The sequence below is a fragment of the Halichondria panicea genome, chromosome 11 (assembly GCF_963675165.1).
Source record: "Halichondria panicea chromosome 11, odHalPani1.1, whole genome shotgun sequence".
In the NCBI taxonomy this organism is placed as follows: Eukaryota; Metazoa; Porifera; class Demospongiae; order Suberitida; family Halichondriidae; genus Halichondria; species Halichondria panicea.
In genome coordinates, this window is record NC_087387.1 from 895,301 (window position 1) to 915,857 (window position 20,557).

Genomic DNA, 20,557 nt, shown 5'->3' on the forward strand with positions numbered 1-20,557 from the left:
GTTCATTTGCCCCACTCTTATTTGGCGGCTCATATTAATTAAAATGTGTGTCACCAGTCTTGGTCTAATAGTATCCAGTCTTGGTCTATAGTATCCCATCATTCATTTGTCCCATGCACTCTTATTTGACTTAAGTGCATTCCAATCGTGTCACACGCACCACCAGACAAAAACTTAACCTCTTACCTGCCCAAGTGTATCTTAACTATGCAAACTTTGGTTTTAAGAAAAACGCAGGTAAGCAATGATCTCAGCATGAATGGACAGCTGAAACCTTAATTATGGTCAATTCATTATGATAAGGTTATCTGTTTAAACACAAAAATGTAAGAAACAAGAAAAATTATGGTTAAACATATTATAGTGCACAAATGGTTTCACCATGCAACAGCTGGTATTAGTATGGGTAGTTGTGGTGACAGAGAAAATGGGAGTCTAATATCATCATTAGTGTTCGTTATAAGTGTATTGTTTGAATTGTTACAGTCCAATCCAATGCTTTCCAGTTTGAGTGATGATTTGAATTCGGTTTTCAGATTTGATGACTCTCGCAGTCCCTCAGGGGGTTTGGTTACTATGGGCGCCCTGCTTACCGTCGTTTCAACGCTTTGCTTCTGAAAGATTCCCATCACCATTTTAGCTTCCTTGGGCATGGTCTTGAGCTCAGGCCTCTTGTCTGAGGCGCCAATGTGTCTGTACATGTCCTCCGGGTCGACAAGGAACTGATACATGTACCTCTCCCCCTGGATCTTCTTGAGAATGCCTTTGTGGTAATAATAGCGAAGGGAGCGACTGAATTTGTCGTATGTCATGGTTGGCTTGCTCTTGATTGTTCCCCACCAAACGGCAATCGACTCAGGCTCCAGCATTCTGAATTCTTTAGATCCTCCGTTTGACGTCCATTCAATGAGCTTTGAGCGGCTCTTGTCGGAGAGAAGGGCGTACAAAAATTGCCAGAGTTGAATACCTCCCTTTCCTGCAAAAAAGAAATAGAAATGTTGTTAAAATCAATTCCAATGCACAGTAATGATGTGTTAAAGGATCGAGGAATCTAGACACTTAAACATACGGAGCATAATTATAATGACATTCTATATTGCAATTGGAATAATATACTTACGTTGAGGCATTCGGACTTGTTTTCTGGTCGTTCCGGAATCCACTTGCATGCTCTGACTGGCAGCGGGATACGGTACTGTAGTGAAACCATTGGTGATCGAGAACTTAGGTATCTCAGCCATTTTCGTGGGTGGAGGTAGGCAGAGCTGATCAACCATAGGGACAGCTACTCTGTTCTTACTATCTGTTTGAAAGAAATCGAGTGATTCGGGTGAAGAAACAGGACTCTCGTCCATTAATGCACGGTCATTCGATTGGTAGAAGCTGCTTTGAACACGTGTAGGTGCACTATTCAAGAAGTTGCTGTAAGGGTACGGAGGAGGGCTAGTGGAGAATCCTTGCGGGCTTATTGCCATGGCGAACCCTTGTGAGGGAGCACTCAGTGTACGACCAGCTGAGTAGCTCAAAGCTTGCTGGGGTGGTGGATAGGATTGACTGCTAATGGCAACGCTGCTTGCTACAGAGTATGGAGTATATCTCCCCTCAGGCCATTGGTAAGATAAGGAGGAGTAGGTTGTGGTTGGGTTTTGAATCACGGACTCTGTAAAATTGTATGAGGAAGATACGGCAACAAATTGCTGGCTGGTAGTCTGTGCAGTGTACGGATGATCCCACCAGTTGTCTGCATTAGTAGGGGGGCTGCAGCCGGCTCCATCAACCATCTCAATTGACCTGGAAAGCATTGTGTCCTACAGGTGGAGGGAAATAGAGATAATAATTAAATTGCTGCATGCATATTTGACTGTATTTTAAACTTATTGTACAGGTCAGCTATGCATGCATGCATGCATAGCTTCTAGGTATACCTTATAGGTACTCTAGGTATACATTATAGGTATACTTTAGGTATGCTTTCTGCTACAGAAAGGTTACAAGAAAGACAAATACCTGGAGTCTGTCTTGTTCCATGGGTAAACAGGTCTGCAACAGTAAGAGTAATTTTTCTTGTGAATGTAAGAGTTTTCAACAAACTTGGTTCTCCAGAAATCTATAATTCCTAGAGCTTGTGGGATGTTTTTATACATGTGCATTTTAAGGGTGGGATGCATACAGTTCCTGGAAATTCATTAGCCCACGCAATGCATTATGCAGCATCGGATGTCGACCTGCGTCACATACTCTAAGTGTGTGGGCTATATAGGATGTGCCGTCATTGTGCGTCAGTAAAGATAATGATAAACATAGACGATTGATCTATTGTTGGTGGTTTTGCGGGTTTTGTTTATTACGAACATTGACCCAGTGAAGTGTGTAGCTGTATACATAAAGACAACCGTTTCTAAGAAAATGAGTGGGCATGTGGGGGACTTGTCGCCATCACAGGAAACTGCTCTAGCTGCGTTCAGAGCAGCAGTGGCTGACATACCTAACAAACCAGAGGAGAATGATTACTTCTATCTGAGATGGCTGAGGGCTAGAAAGTTTGACCCCAATAAAGCATTGGAAATGTTCAGAAATGTATGTGTGCATGTTCTAGCCAACCACTTTGCCTCAGGGTGTCTATGCATGTTCTAGCCAATCACTTTGCCTCTATGTTGCATTGATTTGCCCTGGCCCTATTAGCTAGCCTGCTAGGCTTATAAGCATCCACTTATCGTCCGTTTAACCACAACACATCAATGACCAAGGCTGGCTAACAGCTTGAGCACATCTTTAAGCTGGACTTTTATAATACTAATTCATTCCACGGTTTTTTGATATGGATGCCATTTTTCCACTCAGCATTTGTAAGTGTGTGCTAATGTAGGTTAATTACATCCCATAGCACATGTCAGTAAGACAGGAGTATGGATTGGACACTATCCTCGATGACTACCATGCTCCAGAAGTGTTCCAATACAATCCAGGGGGGTTCTTTGGGGAGGACAGGGACGGGCATCCCATGTGGTACGATAGAATTGGAAGGATGGATTTACGAGGTGAGTCGACAATTTCGGTGTTGTGTCTTCTGCGACACAGCAAGCAATACATATAGTAATGGTTCATCTAGGATTAGGATTAAAGATCAAAAGTTTTGGGGGGAAGGTTTGGGCGCACGTAAGCACGCCGCAAAATATTTGACCACACTCCCTATTGCATGCTAGTGCATCACAGTAGCTAGTTACATATTGCACATCACAGACAGTACTAATGTGTTGGTGTCATTATTTTTACAAACATTTTGGGGGTGGGGGAAGGTTCACCCCTGCCCTCCCCTACTAGATGAAACCCTGTACATCCTACTGGCGCATCGTGCTGGTGCTTCTGGCTAATTAAGCGTGTGATTTAATTGTTGTATTTGTATGAGTGCTTGTTTCACTGTGTGCAGGATGGCATCGCTCTGTACATAGAGAGGATGTCATTAAAACAAAGTTGTTCCAGTTGGAAAGAAGAGCAATGCTGTGCAAAGAATTCTCAGAGAGAGTACGTTTACACACACAAGCTTTCGATGCTGTGGAGAAAGATCAGAGCATCTGTAGCTACTATATAGCATACTTAAAAATATATCATGATTACTGTGGTTTGCAGCTAGCTCGGAATTTTCTTTCAAAATTAAGTGTTAGATCTATATACTTGCAAGTACTTTTTTGCATTTTACCATTAATGTTCCTAAAGTTCAAAGTATGCAAAGGGCTTCATTATGACCCCACCTACCCCCCACACAGAAAGGACGGCGTATTGACACTGTCACACTGGTGCTGGACTTTGAGGGTCTCACCTTCAACAAGGCAGTGTATTGGCCAGGCCTGGAGCTAGTCAGACTGGTGAGGGAGTGAGAGCTGTTCGCTTAAAATTATTATTGGTGGATTTATTCTGTAGGTAATAAAGGTGACTGAGGCCAACTCTCCAGAGACAGTCAAAACTACATTCATTGTTAGAGGTGAGCATGTTTCCTGCATGATTATAGTAACCTTTATGTATAGTTTCTATTTGTTTAGTTAAGGATCTTTACCCAACACCAAATGTAATGTGATGATCTTTACCTAACGCGTTATGTCTATTTCCATTTATTTTAGTTAACGATCTTTACCTAACGCTTTAATCTACAGCACCTTCTATTTTCCCACTTCTCTTTAATATTGTCAAGCCAATGATGAATGAGAGAACTAGACAGAAAATTAAAGTTCTTGGAAGTAAGTAAAAAAAATTTTTTGTTGTTAACATTGTAAAAATTCATAACAGTACTAGCAATTAATACTAGCTAATATTGTTCCTCAGGCAACTGGCGTGAGGAGCTACAGAAGTACGTTGCTCCAGAACAGCTGCCCCAGGACTTTGGTGGCACACGCTGTGAACCAGATCCTGAGTGCACTGATCATGTGAGTAGTGCAGTAACATAAGACTATTTGTTGCGTTCAGTTCTCTAACGATGATCGACCCTTCGAACTCCCCACCCTTATAGATACGCCCCGGCGGAGACATCCCTGAGCGCTATTACTTAAGCAACCTCACTATCCACAACAAGGAGGACATGAGTAGTGTGCTCGTTGCTAGTAGGCGTAGGCATGTCGTCGAGTTGGAAGTAACTGCCATAGGGAGCATTCTAAAGTGGGAGTTTCTGACAGATAATTATGATATCGGATTCGGGATTACATTGGATGGAGATGAAGTGGTATGTCATGTGAATATCATGTGAATATCATGTGATAGTGTGCTTTTTATTCCCTCCCCTATTTGTTAGACCCCTGTGGACCGGAAAGAATGTCACATCTTTCCTGACAGTGGAGCCCACGTATGTGAGCAAACAGGCACATGTAAGTAGCAAGTCTAACCTACTACTACTAGCTAGTTGCCTTAAGTACCATCTGCACACAGCTCTGACTGGACTGTACAGAAGGAGCAGAAATACTCACAAATTGTAGCATAATTTATGTCACAACGAGCCTTAGATTGATACTGCTGAGCCTTTCTGTACTGCCTTAGGTATCCCCTGTGCTGCAATGGTACCCCCTGTACTGCCTTAGGTACCCCCTGTGCTGCAATGGTACCAGTATAAGCTGCTAGAGAAACAATGCTCACAATCCCCCCCCCCCCCACACACACACACGGACAGATTGTCTAGTGTTTGACAACTCCTTCAGTTGGACCAGATCCAAGCAACTCTACTACTCCGTCGAAGTGGTACCTCCATCGCCAAACTAGATTACAATTATTGGACAATTTGAAACAACTTTTTTTATGTCACTGTAAAAATAGTATTTATGAATGATGATCTTATTGTTTGCTTATATATAATATAGTCCATTTCACACAAAAAAATGCTCTAATAATTATAATAGTGATTTGCTAGTACAGTTTTAGAATGATTGGGTATAAACGTGAATTGTGGGTGCGAATGAATTCAAAACTAAAACAGGTCGCCTTTGAGGCATCACACAATTGAGGATCAATATAATTTATTTATATCAGTTAATTAAAGGTCCACTGAGAAGCACTCTCCATCTCTGTTCCACTAACATACGGCCCGTCGCTGCATGGAGAATAAATGATGGGTGGATGCGACAGCTGCTCGCAGTTTCCAGCTGGTTCGATAAGCTCGTCCAATAGCTGAGGGTGTTGGGGGTACGAGGACATCTGTGGACTGTTCCCCTCGCTAGGTGGGTGTGGTGGGGTGATGGACTGGAGGGGAGGTGGTCCCATCATATTAGGTAGAAAAACTCCAGAATGCATCGGTGATGGAGCATATCCGTCGGATTCTTGTGCATACAGATAGTGGTGTGAACGTAACGATAGATGCGGTTTGATGTCATCCGTGGTGTATTCTAATCCAGCTGGAGGTGTGACGGGAGCTGTAGCGTACATGTCCATGCCTAGTGGAGCATAGGCAGCGTTCTCGTAGTAACTTGGTGAGTAGGTAGAGAGGGATGAATACTCAGGAGGTGGAAATGGCATCTCTGATCCACTGAGAGAGTACGAGCCTGGGAGCCCATTCGGTGGTATCATAAGATGACCAGGTGGGAGAAAGATTGAGTCTTTGTGGTGTAGCATAGAGGGGTTGTAACCGTGGCGAAGTTGGTAGTCGGTAGTAGCTCTGCGAGCATTCAGTGGCATTGGCTTTAGTTTCGGTCGACAGTCAGAGTTGCCGATATGCTTGTACATGACCTCAGGGTCAATGCAAAACTGGTACACATACCGTTCCCCAGGGATCTTGCGAATAATTCCTTTGTCGTAGTAGTAACGAAGAGAGCGACTGAGTTTATCGTAGCTCATGTTTTTCTTGCTCTTGTGTTCTCCCCACCAAATTGCAATAGCCTCAGGCTCTAGGAGTCTAAATTCTCTTGAGTTTCGATTTGCAGTCCATTCGATCAGTTTTCCATACTTGCTGGAAGCTGAGTTGCCGAGTAGAGCGTACAGAAATTGCCATAACTGCATACCACCTTTTCCTGTAACAACAGAAAGTCAATAGAGATGATGCCATGATAGAGAGATTAATATAGTAGTAGCACTTTTGAATACGTTCTTCCTGCACACACAGATACCTAACATTTTGCCTGCAGACTAGACTACAGTACTACACGCTAATTATTGAGCACTTTACAGGTTTCGCAGCTATAATTCCACAGCAGCAGACGCCCACGCGATTTTGCACAAACCTAATAATGTTTACCGCAACACTACAATAGACTTACTCTGCGGTAGTTTGATGTTCCTCGGTAGAGTGTCCTGCTTGGCCTTAATAGGAGAGCTTGGACGGGCTTCTTTCAATTCAACACTGCTTGTATGCATTGTGGTGGCATCTTCTTGCTTCTGCAATGGTTGAGCATCTTCAGTTTCAGCCACAAACACATTTTGGATATTTATATCCCCATTATTTTGCTCCTCCAGTTCTCCTAGCTGCATATTAATAGCATGACCTTCTTGCAAGTGCTCAGTAATCGAACCACGAGCTGGTGAGCAAAGGGAGAGAGATTGGTTAGAGTTAGAGCAAGTAGAAAGAATAAAGAGGTCATCAGGGCAACTAGATCCTTCAGGAGATGAAATTGGAGTTGGTTCCACAGAGTAGCATTTTATGTATTCACTGGCATTCGAGCTAGCTGGAGAGTAATGCGAGAGTGAGCTAGGAGACAAGATGCAGGTCTGGGGAGGGGGTGTGGGGATTATATGGGTGCTAGCTTCAAAGATGGGAGGAGGGCTTGCAGTGTCAAGGGCTGCAGATAGTTGTAATTCTCCAGTTGAGGGGATGATGTTTGGTAGCTCGTCTAGTGGACGGGTGGAGCTGAAACTGCCCTCAAAGGCTAGCAGAGAATGAGTGAAGTCCTGCAAAAAGAGCAATAATACTGTTACTAACAAAACACAACCAGTTGATTATTATAGACAGCCACACAGCGATAATGATGACATCCATATTAGTAGGCTGTACACCTACTCATCCCATGTACTCCCACAATATGCTTTGACTACATTGGACAATTTTATGTTTTCATAGGGCATGCACTCCTAATTACCTTGTTGCTACCAAGGAGACTGCAGGAATTAGTAGGAGAGGTGGTTTCACAGGCCATTGTGTCTTGCTTGGCTTAGGAAAAGAAGCAAATACGTCGAAGAAGCTGAGCAGATGAGCTTTTGAGTCCGCTTAAACCTTACGTTGCAAATTTCACGAGACTACCTGGAAGTCAGAGTCTAGTTCCTTAAATAGCCTATCGAAAGCCAAAAAAGAGCCAAAACTGTTCTAGTGGGTGTAGTGTAGACTGTATACTGAGCCAGTCCAGTTGTTTACACAATCCATTTAACTATTTTACCACATAAGGAAAACGATATTCTAAATTACAGTGTGAGACTTCATGACTATAATATGTAACGGTAAACCATTATTAAAGCATTAGAAGAACAGTTTATTAAAGCAGTCAGCAGGTACCATAACAATATTAAGAGTTTAAATACTACACAGTTACAATACAGCTGCTAGATAGTCCTTGACATCTGAAGGTTCCAATCTCCTGAAGCCATTCAAATCACAGACCCCGATCTCTATATTGTCTTCAGTCATTTGGCCATCAAAACCCTCCTGAACGGGAAAAAAACACAACAAAATATCAAACAAGAGAAGCAAGCAGTACAGCACAGTAAGTATTACGATACACTATAACATTGATGGGTATACAATTACATAAACAGCTGCAACAGACCGGAAAAAATACAAGGAAAAATTATTTTAGCTTTACCACTAGCACTTAGTCACCTTAGGACAAGGAAATGGGCACAGGGATATATGCCACAGAATAAAAAGCCTCGACTAACTTAAGGTACATTACTATTGACGCAGTTGCTATATAAACACACGTTGGTATAGCGATTAAGAGACAAGAAATCATAAGTGCAAAGAGAAACAATAAAAGCGAACAATATCTAAAAGAGGACGTCATAAATTTAAGAAAACGATCGTAAAAATGTACGTAACTATCAAAATGGGTGCTAGGCGCTTTAGCTAATGCAAATTTATAGCATACATACATTTTTAGTTACGCTAAGCGCTAAGCGTACTTCAGCGCAGAGTGTAGATAGATATACGCTACACCAAATCGATGGTGTCTGTGCCAAAAAAAAGTGAGATAATTTTTGTGGAGTTGGGATGACCTTATATCTGGTGACCACAACACAGTGGAGCTCTGGTGAGTGGGATAATAATACCTGGGGAGTTAGTGGGAGGACGAGATAAGCAGTTATACCAACAAGAGTACAGATGTGGCTAGTGGGCATTTCATAAGGTGATGGAGAGGCCAGATAGCACAGAAAGGCATTCCAGACCCCACAGTTGTGGCTATGATATAAGTAGACCAAAATAGGAAACAGAATTTAATTTACGAAAAACCTAAGCTACAGCTAGGACAAAGAGCTACTAAGGAGTACCTAGTAAGTCACTGTCTGTCTATTGCACAAAGTACTAGCTATATATCAGGGCCGTAGACAGCGGGGGAAGTTGCCCCCCCCTGGCATTCTCAGATCTGCACATGCCCAATGAGATGTGGGCAGGGCTATCTGATGCGCATGCTGACTGCTGAGAATAAGCTATGACCTGGTAAAATTCCGAGCTCCACTGCGCCTCGGGGAAGCAGGAGCACCTTCCTAGTTCAAGCTACCTTGTTTTAGTTGCTCTAAGTTGGTGCCACAACAAGTTGGAAGTTGCCATACTCAGAGGATATGAATAACAGTTGTCCTGGTAAACATTTTCAGCTGTTATTTTGCCACCCCTGCAAACCTAAGCTATCTACTATGGCCCTGTATATATAAAATAAAAAAATACAGGCACTATCTATCCTCAGAATAGTATCCTCAGAGTGGCTAACTTGCAATGCTTGGACTAACTAAGTGCAGGTGTGCATGTAATTAAACAGCTGAACATCCTGGCAAAAGCCTGGAGGGCTGATGGAGCTGCTGATAATCATGGCACTGTCTCGCAAACTTCCTCAGTTGACAGGCCATGATTAGCACTCTTCCTAACCAGGCTACTACACAGTTGACCAACTGGTCTCCAACAGCTGATCCAAGATAAGAGGTCAAGTGGTAGCCTAAGGCTATTGCTAGAAAAACATTTGCAATGTGATAGGGGAAACACCAAAAAACGTGGAAACAAGAAATCATGCAGGCGAGAGCATAACTCCAATCTTTACAACGTCATTCACATGTACATTGTTCGCAAAATGTTTCAGTTTGCTGGTGGTAGTTTTTCCACGCTATTTGATGGTTTTCCTATCAATCCTAGCAATTTTTCACATTACTGGTAGTCAGTTCTCTACATACAGTACACGATGCATTTTGGGGGACAATTTATGGGACAAAATGATCATTGACCGTGCAGTGCATTTTGTGTGCCTAAGGCTATAATTATTGGCAGTGAGTAACTAACGGCAGTGCGTCTTCAGTACAGTGTTCCATGGGGATAACCAAAGCCATATAATTGAGCAATGTTTACACCACTAACGAGATTTAAAAGTGACCATGAAATTTAAACAGCACACATAATTAACATTCACATAAATTATGTACTCACATATAGTACATACAAAAAACTTTCACGAAGCAATTAATTCAGAGCTAGAGTTACAAAGACAATATCGTCACACGGAGACAGACAATAATTAAAGTGATCGATAATCTAAAAACACAAAACAGCAGCATTGTACACGTATGCAGCATAACACGTACAAAAAATGATTGGCTCAAGGACATTCACACCACACCCGAATACTCCAAGTGCCACTAAAAAGCACCGATGCTACACATGACGGAGCATGCACAGAGCTAACGTGTGTGCGGATAAATATCTAAGCATAACTCCATTAATGAAATATTCGTGTGTAGGCAAACTAGGGCAACGCTACCGTACACTAGCTGATAGGAAACAGCCAACATTACGTGATATGACCTGATATGGATAATTTGATCCTCAGACACTGTCAGGCAGTGAGAGACGATAGGGACAGCTAGCGTAACTACCTCACACAGCTGACCCGAGGGATACATGAAACTAAAGGCACCCCAGCCCTCAAGTAAACAGTGGGGAACACATGGGAAGGAAACGAAGAAACCTGATCCAAGTATCGCAAGAATGTGAAATATGAAGCAACCATGCTGGTTGATAGTCCTGGGCCACAACGAAAGTAAATCTCAGAAACTTGTAAGGATCTCATTCTTAGAAGTGGAGACTTTTCCTAAAACTTATGGAATGCTCGTTTCAAAGAAAAACCACTGCTACTCAGCACTAAGTATGGGAAGTTAGTACTGTTTCACTTCCTACCTTTCGCATTAATTTAAAATTTTCACTTACTTATTACTATACACACAGGGCTGCAAACACTCCACTCACAAGTACGAATAATTTGATAGCAGCACAGTAAGTTTAAATAATTATACCTTCAGTGTAAGAACAGCTGTGTGTACGGCATCTTCAAGCCCCAGGTCGTCTCCGTACCTACACAGGCACACATAACACACAGCACGTATAAACGAAAATGAAAAGTGCACATACGTATGAAAATTACCAGTTCTGATCAGTGGCGTATCCAGAAATTATAAAAGGGACACCGGTGATATAATTATTTTTATTTCTGGTATTTCAAATGAGAGTAAAATCGCAAAAATTTGTACTCGCAGATAATTGGAAAATACTCATTAAAACCACTCGCAAGTAATCAGAAACACCTTTCAATAACATTAATTTCACAACTTGAGCAGAATTTAGCAGAGCTAAACAGTGAAATCGCAGACAAATCTACCTGTGAAAATGTATCACCTCAAGATATATATGGCTATCTTCAGGGGAGCCCAAAAGCGATTATTAGTTCTGTTTTGACAGTGAGTCTGACAATGGAGGAAGTATAGATAGTCTAATGACTGTGGCAGATAAAGATAGGTTAATGGAGAGCCCCAGTTTACCTTTACAATTCTACAGGTGCCCTCGTGGGTGATAAACTGTTCTAGGAGATAACTCTTAGTCTCTATGACTACAGTAGAGATAAGCAGCTGTAGCAATGGTCACCTCGTGTGTGCATGTGCGTGCGTGTGTGTGTGTGTGTGTGAGCGTGTGTGTGTGTGTGTGTGTGTGTGTGTGTGTGTGTGTGCGTGCGTGTGTGTGTGTGTGTGCGTGCGCGTGTGTGTGTGTGTGTGCGTGCGTGCGTGCGTGCGTGCGTGTGTGTGTGTGTGTGTGTGTGTGCGCGTGTGTGTGTGTGTGTGTGTGCGTGTGTGCGTGAGCGTGTGTGCGTGTCCTCACCTCTTCTCAAGGAACGTTTTGCCATTGATATAGTTCTTGCCCATTGCTGTAGCTTTCCACGCAAAGTACGCACCCTAGGAGGGAGGGGGATAATGAAATTATGCAAAGTTTGTAAACTAATGAATTTTGTAATTTTTTGTTATTACAGACAAATTTACTAATAAGATAGGTCATCCCGAGAGCTACAGAATACGATTTGAAATTGAACACAGCTGAAATATGGAGAGAGAAAAACTGCTATTCCATTGAGTTTTTAAGTTGAAGGAGGATGGGGGTGTGGTCATACTCACCGAAGGGTCACACTGGTAGAGGTAGGGGGTCTCCTCATCATAACCCACGATCAGCAGCGACACACCAAACGGACGCACTCCTCTGTGTGTGTGTGTGTGTGTGAGTGAGTGTGTGTGTGAGTGTGTGTGTGTGTGTGTGTGAGTGAGTGTGTGTGTGAGTGTGTGTGTGTGGGGGGGGGGGGGGGGAACAGGTTAAATTAGTTAAAGAGCTATTATTTTATGTACTGTATTACTAGAATGTTTTGCGAGCATCAAGTGTTAATCAATTCGCAACAATAAAATCGCAAAACCTAAATTATTACTAGTAAATACACACGATCTTTGCCAGAACGCAATAGTTAGATCGCAAAGGGTCAAATTTTCTGCTGATTTGGCTCATTCGCAAAGGTTTTTCACCTGCAAAATATTCTAGTAATACGATATAGGGGGTACATACATGAAGACAGTGCCTAAGAGCTGCCCTCAGTGGCATCAGTCACTTTTGGTTATGTGGGTAGACACAATCAGCTGATGGTGGTAATCAAACGTCCCATTCAAACCCAGCATGCAACACACAGCACTAATCTACGTCCTGCTGGCCTCAGGCTATGGCATACTGATAAACCACAGCTATTGTGAAAGTTTATAATACTAAACAAAAGAAGCTTGAAGATCCCCCTGAAATTCAAACAGGGCTGTAATTACGCTCACAGATCAACATAATATTATAACAGTTCCTTAAATTAGGTCACTGTGAAACTACAGTAAGAAATTATACAAATGTCAGACCCTTCAAAACACATAATCCATTCAGTTTGAACAAAATGGCCTAATAAGAACTAGACTGCAAATGACGGCAACCTTGCCTGTCCGATTCTACACAACTAAAACACAACGGTTTCTCCGCTCCTAATGTAGCTACCTGCTAGAGCTTGTACAGTCATGTCAAGTACTCCACAGGTGTGCAGACAAGTACACAACCATAAAGGGATGAATCACGTTAGTTCGGGAAGCAGAAGCACTGGCTATGGACATTAACAAGTACACATGTCATCTACACAATCAGAGGAATCTCAGAGACAGTGATTCCTAATGTGGTGAGCAGTTATCTCAGACAGGTGTGTGTGTCAAAATGGATTATGCCATCACTTGTTGTGAACAAACAAGAGGTTATCTATTATTATCTATTATTATACAACGTTATAACCTGGTCACCACTTGAAATAACAGCAAAAATGCTTATAAATGACCTTAAGTGTGTAGAAATAGTGGTGTGGTCAATCAAGTCCTACTGTTGACTTTCGTTTTTCTCTGAAATTTCAAGTGAGGTGAAAATTAAGGGTTGCACATACATACAGGCATTGTGTAAAGATTATCATTATTGGATGGACTATAGACAAGCTGTACAAACAAATTAATTAGAAGAGGAATATTTGGCCACTATAATATCATCACATCATAAATAACCAGAGTGTGAACAAAACTACCCACTGTTACGCATGGCTTGTGGATGCACAGGAAGTAACCATGGACTTGCACATGTTATAGCATGGCTCCTATTTCAACCAGGCTGTGATAAAAAGCAATCTGATATTGCAAGTCAAGTGTTAAATACCCACAAAAATTCAGAATAGGAGGAAGACAGGCGCTGATAAAGACATACACACAGGAACCAAGACACAGATGAATAATGAGGCATTATAGCTACCAATTTGCTCTCTCCCACTGATAATGTGGCTGAATGCATGTGTACATTCATTAACATCCACCACAAACCTTTTACAGGGCATAGTGATCAGGCAAGATTTACGATGTGATGTACCGTATTACTAGAATGTTTTGCGAGCATCAAACATTTGCGAATTTTGCGATGGTTGATCAATTCACAACAATAAAACCAGCAAAACCTAAATTATTACTAGTAGATACACCCGATCCTTGCCAGAATGCAATAGTTAGATTGCAAAGGGTCACATTTTCTGCTGATTTGGCTCATTCGCAAAGGTTTTTCACCCACAAAATATTCTAGTAATACGATATTGGATAGAGCTACTAATATCAAAATGCAAGTGAAATTGGAAAATCCCAACTATATTATTTATACAGACATAATTATCATAATTATAGAGGGTAATTTTCGCGGGGTAAAATATTCGTGGTTTTAATGGTTGAAGGTCTGACCACAAATATTTTACCCATGAATGAAGCGACCTGCAGTGCAAGCTTTAACCACGAAATGTCTCAATATTGCTGAACCACGAATATTTTGTCCCCCGAAAATTACTCGCTATACGGTATAGCTATCATAACAGACCTGTTTTCAGAAGATTTTGGCCTTATTGATCACACTGGACAGAGCTATCAAAGAGCTACAAATCGAATCTTTATAAAAAGTGAAATTGGACGATCTGACTATACTTACAGGCCTGTTGTCAGAAAACATTCTAAAAACAGAAGATTTGGGTCCGAAAGCAAATGTTAAACACACCATTGGATAGATCGAGCTATCAAAGAGCCATAAAATATGATAGCACATAGCTATAAAATGCATCTTTTAAATGCAATCGTAAATTAAATCAAGTTACGGGCACTCAAATCCAGCCTTTAAATAGGTCACCGTTGCCATGTCGACTCACCCTGACTGTGTGTACTCTTGCATGACGGTGGCGACCTTGTGCACGAGCTGTGAGACGGGAATGGACTCCTTATACACCAGCTTGTATTGTTGAGCTATGCGTCTAGCCCTCTGGACCAGCAACCTGAGTGGGGTATTAGTAAAACCAGTAGGGTTTACATAGGATTGGCAGTGTGTTAGCAGGTGTTGAGCAATATTTCACATATTTTGATATCGTATAGCGAGTATATTTGGTATATAACTTCGCGGAAAGACTGTTAAGAGAGATTTTTGCAGATTTGATATTTTCGTGGAATAGCAGTCCTTTTGAAGCATGCACGCGGTATTAAATTTTGTGGGTATAAATATTCGTGGCACATGCTTAATCAGCAAAAACCGCAAACATTTAACATACCACATACCTGTTATATTGAGGGTATGAAAATGATGACCATTACCAACTCCAACAAATAATTATTACGATTATAATTATATTATAGTTTTAATGCTCCTTACCTAAAGTCTGGTCCCATACCACTGTACACCATTCCAATATGATCACTGATCACCTCAATCTGTGTGGGTGTGAGCGTGGGTGTGTGTGTGAGCGTGTGTGTGGAGTGAGGGGTCGTCTAACGAGGCACACCTTTCTTATCGTACTCTCGTCATAGAGAACACTCTTCTGCTTCTTCTCCACGGCAATGACCACTCCATTTTTGGCCTTAATACCGACCGAGGGAGCACCAGCTGCCACTGCTTGAAGGGCGTACTCAATCTGCACCAGTTTACCCGATGGACTGGAGGAAAAAATGTCAATGAATTGTACCTCGCGTATTAATATTAATTAAAACGATTATGTGATTGTATGTGCCACCTGTCCTGTACTGTACTGTCTCTCTCTCCACCCTATTAATTATTCCTCACCTGAAGGTAGTCAAACTGAAGGAGTACCTCTCACTCATGATGGCTCTGGGATGATGCAGTAATCAAAAGAAGTCCTGTAGATCTTAGTACAATATCCAATACCACTGCCACATGTATAAATTTTGATAGTGGGCGTGTCCATCCATGCGGACACGCCCATCTTTTCCAGCAAGCTTCTCTCAAGCTCAAGCTCAGTACAGTAAAGCTTATATATTTATAGCAATGGCCTCCACAGAAGAGTCCACAGACGTAGCTGAAGAGAGCCCAGAGTATCTGCGTGAGATAACTGAGCTCAAGTTCCAGAACATCTCCATCAAAGGCTACGAGAAGAAGGCAGCTGGAGGTTTCACTAGGGAGGAGTACTATGCCTACCGGATTGTATCAATGTGAGCGTGTGCTCTGACCTTTCTATAGTATGGAAGCTGTCTGCTATGTAATGGGATTGATTAACACTGTGGGGGGCCTTGTAATAGTCTTGTAGAAATCAGGATTGATTGGCACTGTGGGGGGCCTTGTAATAGTCTTGTAGACATCAGGATTGATTGGCACTGTGGGGGGCCTTGTAATAGTCTTGTAGACATCAGGATTGATTGGCACTGTGGGGGGCCTTGTAATAGTCTTGTAGAAATCAGGATTGATTGGCACTGTGGGGGGCCTTGTAGTAGTCTTGTAGAAATCATGTGATTGGCACTGTGGGGGGCATGGTTGAAAATAACCTTGTATCCCCTTGTAGCCTCACGAATGCTGACTCAGCACTTGGAGAGCCAGCCCCGCCCCCTTCTGATGACAGACAGAAGCGTAAGAGACAGGAGGTGTGGCGGAGGTACAGTGAGTTCGAAGCCCTGAGGATATTCCTGTGCACAATCTACCCCCACTGTGTGGTACCCCCTCTCCCGGAGAAAGCCGTGAGTCCATCCATTCAAGTAACAAACATTTGTGGGGGGGGGGTAGTAGAACTTTATTGTTATAAAAGAATTCTAGATACTTAGTACTTATGCTGACTCTCACACAGATCAAAGGATCCTCAGGTCTTCTGAGCAAGATAACATTCACTGGTGAAGACACAGACTTTCTTATGAAGAGACAGCAAGCACTTGAAGTGAGACACTCATTACTGTGTGTGTACTGTGTGTGTGTAATGTGTGTAAATACACTTAAATCACACTTGAGTGTGCGGAATCAAAATCCCAGTCACTATAGATTGCTTGAGAATACAAATTATGCAAAGTTGCTAGGTCTAGTTAGCCAATGAAAACGTGTGCCTTTGATATTTCACAGCCGTACGTTCGTTCTTCACCATTTCCATGAAGTCATTCTTCTAACTGTGTGCATGTGTGTCAATCAATCGTAACTTGTACAGCTGTTCCTGGTCCGATTGTCACGTCATCCTCAGCTCTCCCTCAACGTGTGGTTTCATCAGTTTATGCACAACATCGGCTGGAGAGAGGCAGTTCAAAAGAGTGGCTACTCCAACAAAGCAGAGTCCCTACTCCAGTCTCTCTCATTCTCACTCTCAAAGCAAAAGGCCGACAGGTATAAAAATTATTATATTACGTATGTAGCAATTATTATGCAAAATGATGTTGTTCATGCTCTCATTGCATTTCTTTCTTACATGTATATATGACTATAGATAGCTCATATTTTTGATTATTTTACAGTCGTTTTGAAGATGTGAAACAATATTCTGATGAACTTGAGACGACCTTCAAGGCACTCTTGGATATTCGACAGGTACTAATGACCCTCCCCCCTAGCCACTGATGTTTTAACAAAAAGATAATGTATTAGTTGATACATGTGTGTTTGTGATCTGACAAACCCCCCCCTCTCATTGCAGCGAATCAATACCACGATGACATCAGTGTACAAGGTGCATTCTAACTATGGCCGTGTTTTCAGTGAGTGGAGTGAAATTGAGGACTGTCTGGGAACATCGCTGCAGATAGCAGGAGGCTGTATGGACAGGTGGGTGGGTAGCAATAGTAATGCATGGTCCAAGGCCAATAAATTATGACCCCACAAATTTTGGATTTAAACACACCATTTCAAAGGTCTCTTTCTAAGCTTTCAGAAAATCAAAAATCATCCCGGGACCGAGGCTATACCTGAGGTAGCATTACAGAAAGTGAAATATAATCCTCTAGTGCTGAAAGAGAAAATACTCCTCCATGCCTGCCTAGTGGCTATAGTGCTAATACTCCTCCATGCCTGCCTAGTGGCTATAGTGCTAATACTCCTCCATGCCTGCCTAGTGGCTAGTGCTTACAGTACAGTTTGAAATTGGATTGATACTTGACATTGGATGCTATAAACATATCGATGCTATAATTTTGTAGTTGTGAATATTTGACCGCATAACTCAATTAATGTACAGTGTTAACGCAACCTTGATAATTATACAGTTCTACATGTTCATGTTGCATCCATAAGTTTGTGGTACTTGTACGTACATAGCTAGAGAATTGCCTCAACCGAGTCTCTCCTCAGTGAAATCTCACTAGGGCTGCTTGCAAGCTCATTATCTTCAGCAACACGCAGGGAGTTCTGGCGACTAGAGACATCTAGTATCGTGTGACCTCTCCAGAGTGTAGTAGTCTTACCAGTGCTTATAGTCTCCTCTTGTTCAGCGTTAGGCAACAATGATTGGGTGCTATAGCTCTCATGAAGACTAGAGACATCTACTATCGTGTGAGTATAGGCCTCAGGGCTTATAGACTTCTCTTGAGCCTCAGGCAATGGTGATTGGGAGCTATGGCTCTCATGATGGCTAGCTAGCATCGTGAGAGGTTTACGTCTTGTGTAAACCTCAGGGGGTGATGATATAAGCATCTCTTCGTCTTCCATTCTGTTGTCTGGATTTATCTTGCTACCAAATAAACCCAGTGCTATGATCTTTTTTCTAACTTTTTCAAAGGGATTCCTCTTAATAGAATCTTCGTATTTCCTCCGTAGATCTGGCAGACGGTCCACTACACCCTCGAGACCTTTGTTGGACAACCTTCGCTCTCTTTCGTCCAACAAATTGTCTTCACTTATACTCCAGGTCATACTGCCTCGCCTTTGTCTCACTTCTTGTACCATTTCTTTTGCCTTTGATTCGTCCTCAACACGCTGGATACTGTCCAACCGTTTTCTGTAGTCTTTGGCCCCCTCATGTCCTCGTAGCGATTCGATCTCCTTCTGTAGACGCGTTTTAGCCAGCTTCAACTTATCCACTCCCGACTTCAGCTCTGGAGACTCTTCTATATTATATTCAGTTTCGTATGCCTCGAGAACACGGCCAGACATCATTTCTAGTATCTCTAGAAACACTTTTCTTGGCATCTCTGTAACTTCTCCGTTGTCCCAGAACATAACTTTTGGCGATTTTTTCTCCCCCTCGAAACTGATTCCAAACTTTTCTGATTCATCATCCACCCCCACACTGTTGATAGTATCCCAGACGATGCTGGCCAGTGATGCAGGCTGTATGCCTTGTAAGTATGAGGTCATCTCCTTCTCTTCCATCTTCGACAGTACTGAACCCATTTCTTGAAATCGAAGCTCTGTTATTAGGTACCTAACCTTGCTTTCTATAGAGCAGCTGATTTGAACAGCTGAATGTTAAGACATGCTTCCTAGATTCTAAGAAACCTTTTTTTGTTCTTATAGATTACTAACTATGTATCTGTGAAGCTTTGTAATTGTCACTTTATCCACTAAAAATGTCAAATTAATTTGCACATTTGCAGCTACTCCGAGTCAGTGGACATGTACATGGATGAAGAAGAAACTCGATATTACCTACCCCTCAAGGAGTATGTTGCGTATTGTGAGAGCCTTCGGGTCGTGGTACGACGACAAGAGGCTCTGCAGAGACATGTGGAGAAATGTGAGGAGGTGCTCTCCTCTAAGGCAGAGGCTAAGGAAGCTCTTGCTAAAGAGGTGAGGAAAATTGGAAGAGAAATACACTCTATAGAAATCTGCACTGTTACATGTACAGAACTAAGACATGTACAGTACTAACTAGTACACTGAATTTTTTTGTATTTGTCAGCTACCAAGTGCATGATTATAATGTAGCTTACAGTACATATAGCTCCACTGTAAATGTACACATATACGTACGTTTATTTTCAGTACTGTGTAATTACGCTGTATACTGCAAATGTATTTAATAGTCTCTCTGTGTATGTATAGAACCCTGAGACTGGTGGCAGTGGTGGCAGTCGCTTCTCCTTCAAAGTCCTCACCACTAAACTGAAGGGAGGGGACACCTCTTACTTTGGTCGCATGTCTGCTGCCACGAGAGACCTACAGGAGGCAGAGGACAGTGCCAAGCAAGCTCAGAAAGACCTGGAGTGAGTTATTAGCAAAGTACCACGTTTATTAGTGTGTGCCTTAGGCTATAATATCAGTAATAAATTGTAGTTATAGGTCGGTATGCTATGACGCGTGTGTATATTTGTTGATTATAGAAGCATGCAAAGATTGCAGTGCAGTGTTGAATTGCACTATAATAATTAGGCCTGTAGTATAGTTACCACAGTGTTGTAGTTTGCATCATACTGCAAGGCAATGTGCATTTACGTGTTATTTCTTCCTCCACAGGTTGTTCACAGCCAAAGCTCTGTCTGAGCTGGAGCGGTTCCACTCTCAAAAGGACTCGGATTTCAAGAGCATCCTCATCAACTATGTGCAGCTACAGGCACACATCCACAGGAAGGTTAGTGATGTTTGCTAGGGTGTACATGTACGTGTCTGTGTGATCGATTATTGTCTCGCTCTGCAGGGAATTACTACATGGGAAAGATTCAAGCAAGGATTTGAGATGATGTCATAGACAAATATAACTCTATTTTAGAGACAGTATAATTATATATAGTGTGTGTGTGTGTGTGTGTGATGTGTGTGTTTGTGTGCAATAAAGCATCAATGACCCAAACGAGTTGTGAAAACAAT

At 42.1% G+C, this 20,557-nt stretch overlaps 6 protein-coding genes across 6 annotated transcripts; 2 read left to right on the plus strand and 4 right to left on the minus strand.

The window, feature by feature from the left end:
• Nucleotides 1–289: 289 nt before the first annotated feature.
• Nucleotides 290–2,166, minus strand: LOC135343528 (ETS translocation variant 4-like). Its single transcript, XM_064540489.1, has 3 exons — nt 2,008–2,166; nt 1,121–1,808; nt 290–976 (listed from the first exon to the last, which is right to left on the minus strand). Exons 1-3 carry the CDS (start codon nt 2,026–2,028, stop codon nt 378–380), a joined length of 1,308 nt encoding a protein of 435 aa, XP_064396559.1. The 5' UTR covers nt 2,029–2,166; the 3' UTR covers nt 290–377.
• A 152-nt stretch (nt 2,167–2,318) lies between these two features.
• LOC135343539 (SEC14-like protein 4) lies at nt 2,319–5,375 on the plus strand. The gene is made up of 10 exons (XM_064540501.1): nt 2,319–2,577; nt 2,885–3,038; nt 3,428–3,522; nt 3,765–3,863; nt 3,919–3,979; nt 4,149–4,232; nt 4,318–4,418; nt 4,502–4,711; nt 4,781–4,853; nt 5,153–5,375. The coding sequence occupies exons 1-10, from the start codon at nt 2,407–2,409 to the stop codon at nt 5,239–5,241; spliced, it is 1,137 nt and encodes a 378-aa protein (XP_064396571.1). The 5' UTR covers nt 2,319–2,406; the 3' UTR covers nt 5,242–5,375.
• Nucleotides 5,376–5,377: 2 nt separating this feature from the next.
• Nucleotides 5,378–7,711, minus strand: LOC135343536 (uncharacterized). Its single transcript, XM_064540498.1, has 3 exons — nt 7,545–7,711; nt 6,729–7,356; nt 5,378–6,482 (listed from the first exon to the last, which is right to left on the minus strand). The coding sequence occupies exons 1-3, from the start codon at nt 7,599–7,601 to the stop codon at nt 5,509–5,511; spliced, it is 1,659 nt and encodes a 552-aa protein (XP_064396568.1). The 5' UTR covers nt 7,602–7,711; the 3' UTR covers nt 5,378–5,508.
• A 179-nt stretch (nt 7,712–7,890) lies between these two features.
• Nucleotides 7,891–15,769, minus strand: LOC135343543 (proteasome subunit alpha type-2-like). The gene is made up of 8 exons (XM_064540504.1): nt 15,614–15,769; nt 15,336–15,486; nt 15,206–15,264; nt 14,712–14,834; nt 12,097–12,178; nt 11,807–11,880; nt 10,951–11,008; nt 7,891–8,104 (listed from the first exon to the last, which is right to left on the minus strand). Exons 1-8 carry the CDS (start codon nt 15,649–15,651, stop codon nt 7,988–7,990), a joined length of 702 nt encoding a protein of 233 aa, XP_064396574.1. The 5' UTR covers nt 15,652–15,769; the 3' UTR covers nt 7,891–7,987.
• On the plus strand, nt 15,755–20,540 carry LOC135343538 (sorting nexin-4-like). The gene is made up of 10 exons (XM_064540500.1): nt 15,755–15,999; nt 16,347–16,518; nt 16,626–16,712; nt 16,974–17,146; nt 17,275–17,347; nt 17,454–17,581; nt 19,348–19,540; nt 19,796–19,956; nt 20,207–20,321; nt 20,388–20,540. The coding sequence occupies exons 1-10, from the start codon at nt 15,758–15,760 to the stop codon at nt 20,436–20,438; spliced, it is 1,395 nt and encodes a 464-aa protein (XP_064396570.1). The 5' UTR covers nt 15,755–15,757; the 3' UTR covers nt 20,439–20,540.
• LOC135343542 (uncharacterized) lies at nt 17,928–19,187 on the minus strand. Its single transcript, XM_064540503.1, has one exon. It carries the CDS (start codon nt 19,142–19,144, stop codon nt 18,071–18,073), a length of 1,074 nt encoding a protein of 357 aa, XP_064396573.1. The 5' UTR covers nt 19,145–19,187; the 3' UTR covers nt 17,928–18,070.
• Nucleotides 20,541–20,557: the final 17 nt, after the last annotated feature.

Coding starts and splice junctions, on each gene's coding strand:
- LOC135343538 (XM_064540500.1), top strand. CDS start 15,758: ATGCGGACACGCCCATCTTTTCCAGCAAGCTTCTCTCAAGCTCAAGCT. Junction 17,348..17,453: donor CACTCTTGGATATTCGACAG/GTACTAATGACC, acceptor CTCTCATTGCAG/CGAATCAATACCACGATGAC. Junction 19,541..19,795: donor AGGAAGCTCTTGCTAAAGAG/GTGAGGAAAATT, acceptor GTGTATGTATAG/AACCCTGAGACTGGTGGCAG.
- LOC135343542 (XM_064540503.1), bottom strand. CDS start 19,144: ATGGGTTCAGTACTGTCGAAGATGGAAGAGAAGGAGATGACCTCATAC.
- LOC135343543 (XM_064540504.1), bottom strand. CDS start 15,651: ATGAGTGAGAGGTACTCCTTCAGTTTGACTACCTTCAG. Junction 11,881..12,096: donor TCTACCAGTGTGACCCTTCG/GTGAGTATGACC, acceptor CCTCCCTCCTAG/GGTGCGTACTTTGCGTGGAA. Junction 8,105..10,950: donor CAGCTGTTCTTACACTGAAG/GTATAATTATTT, acceptor TTTCCCGTTCAG/GAGGGTTTTGATGGCCAAAT.
- LOC135343528 (XM_064540489.1), bottom strand. CDS start 2,028: ATGGAACAAGACAGACTCCAG. Junction 1,809..2,007: donor TGGAACAAGACAGACTCCAG/GTATTTGTCTTT, acceptor CTCCACCTGTAG/GACACAATGCTTTCCAGGTC. Junction 977..1,120: donor ACAAGTCCGAATGCCTCAAC/GTAAGTATATTA, acceptor TCTTTTTTGCAG/GAAAGGGAGGTATTCAACTC.
- LOC135343536 (XM_064540498.1), bottom strand. CDS start 7,601: ATGGCCTGTGAAACCACCTCTCCTACTAATTCCTGCAGTCTCCTTGGT. Junction 7,357..7,544: donor GTCTCCTTGGTAGCAACAAG/GTAATTAGGAGT, acceptor CTCTTTTTGCAG/GACTTCACTCATTCTCTGCT. Junction 6,483..6,728: donor GAACATCAAACTACCGCAGA/GTAAGTCTATTG, acceptor CTGTTGTTACAG/GAAAAGGTGGTATGCAGTTA.
- LOC135343539 (XM_064540501.1), top strand. CDS start 2,407: ATGAGTGGGCATGTGGGGGACTTGTCGCCATCACAGGAAACTGCTCTA. Junction 2,578..2,884: donor CATTGGAAATGTTCAGAAAT/GTATGTGTGCAT, acceptor TACATCCCATAG/CACATGTCAGTAAGACAGGA. Junction 4,233..4,317: donor GAAAATTAAAGTTCTTGGAA/GTAAGTAAAAAA, acceptor ATTGTTCCTCAG/GCAACTGGCGTGAGGAGCTA.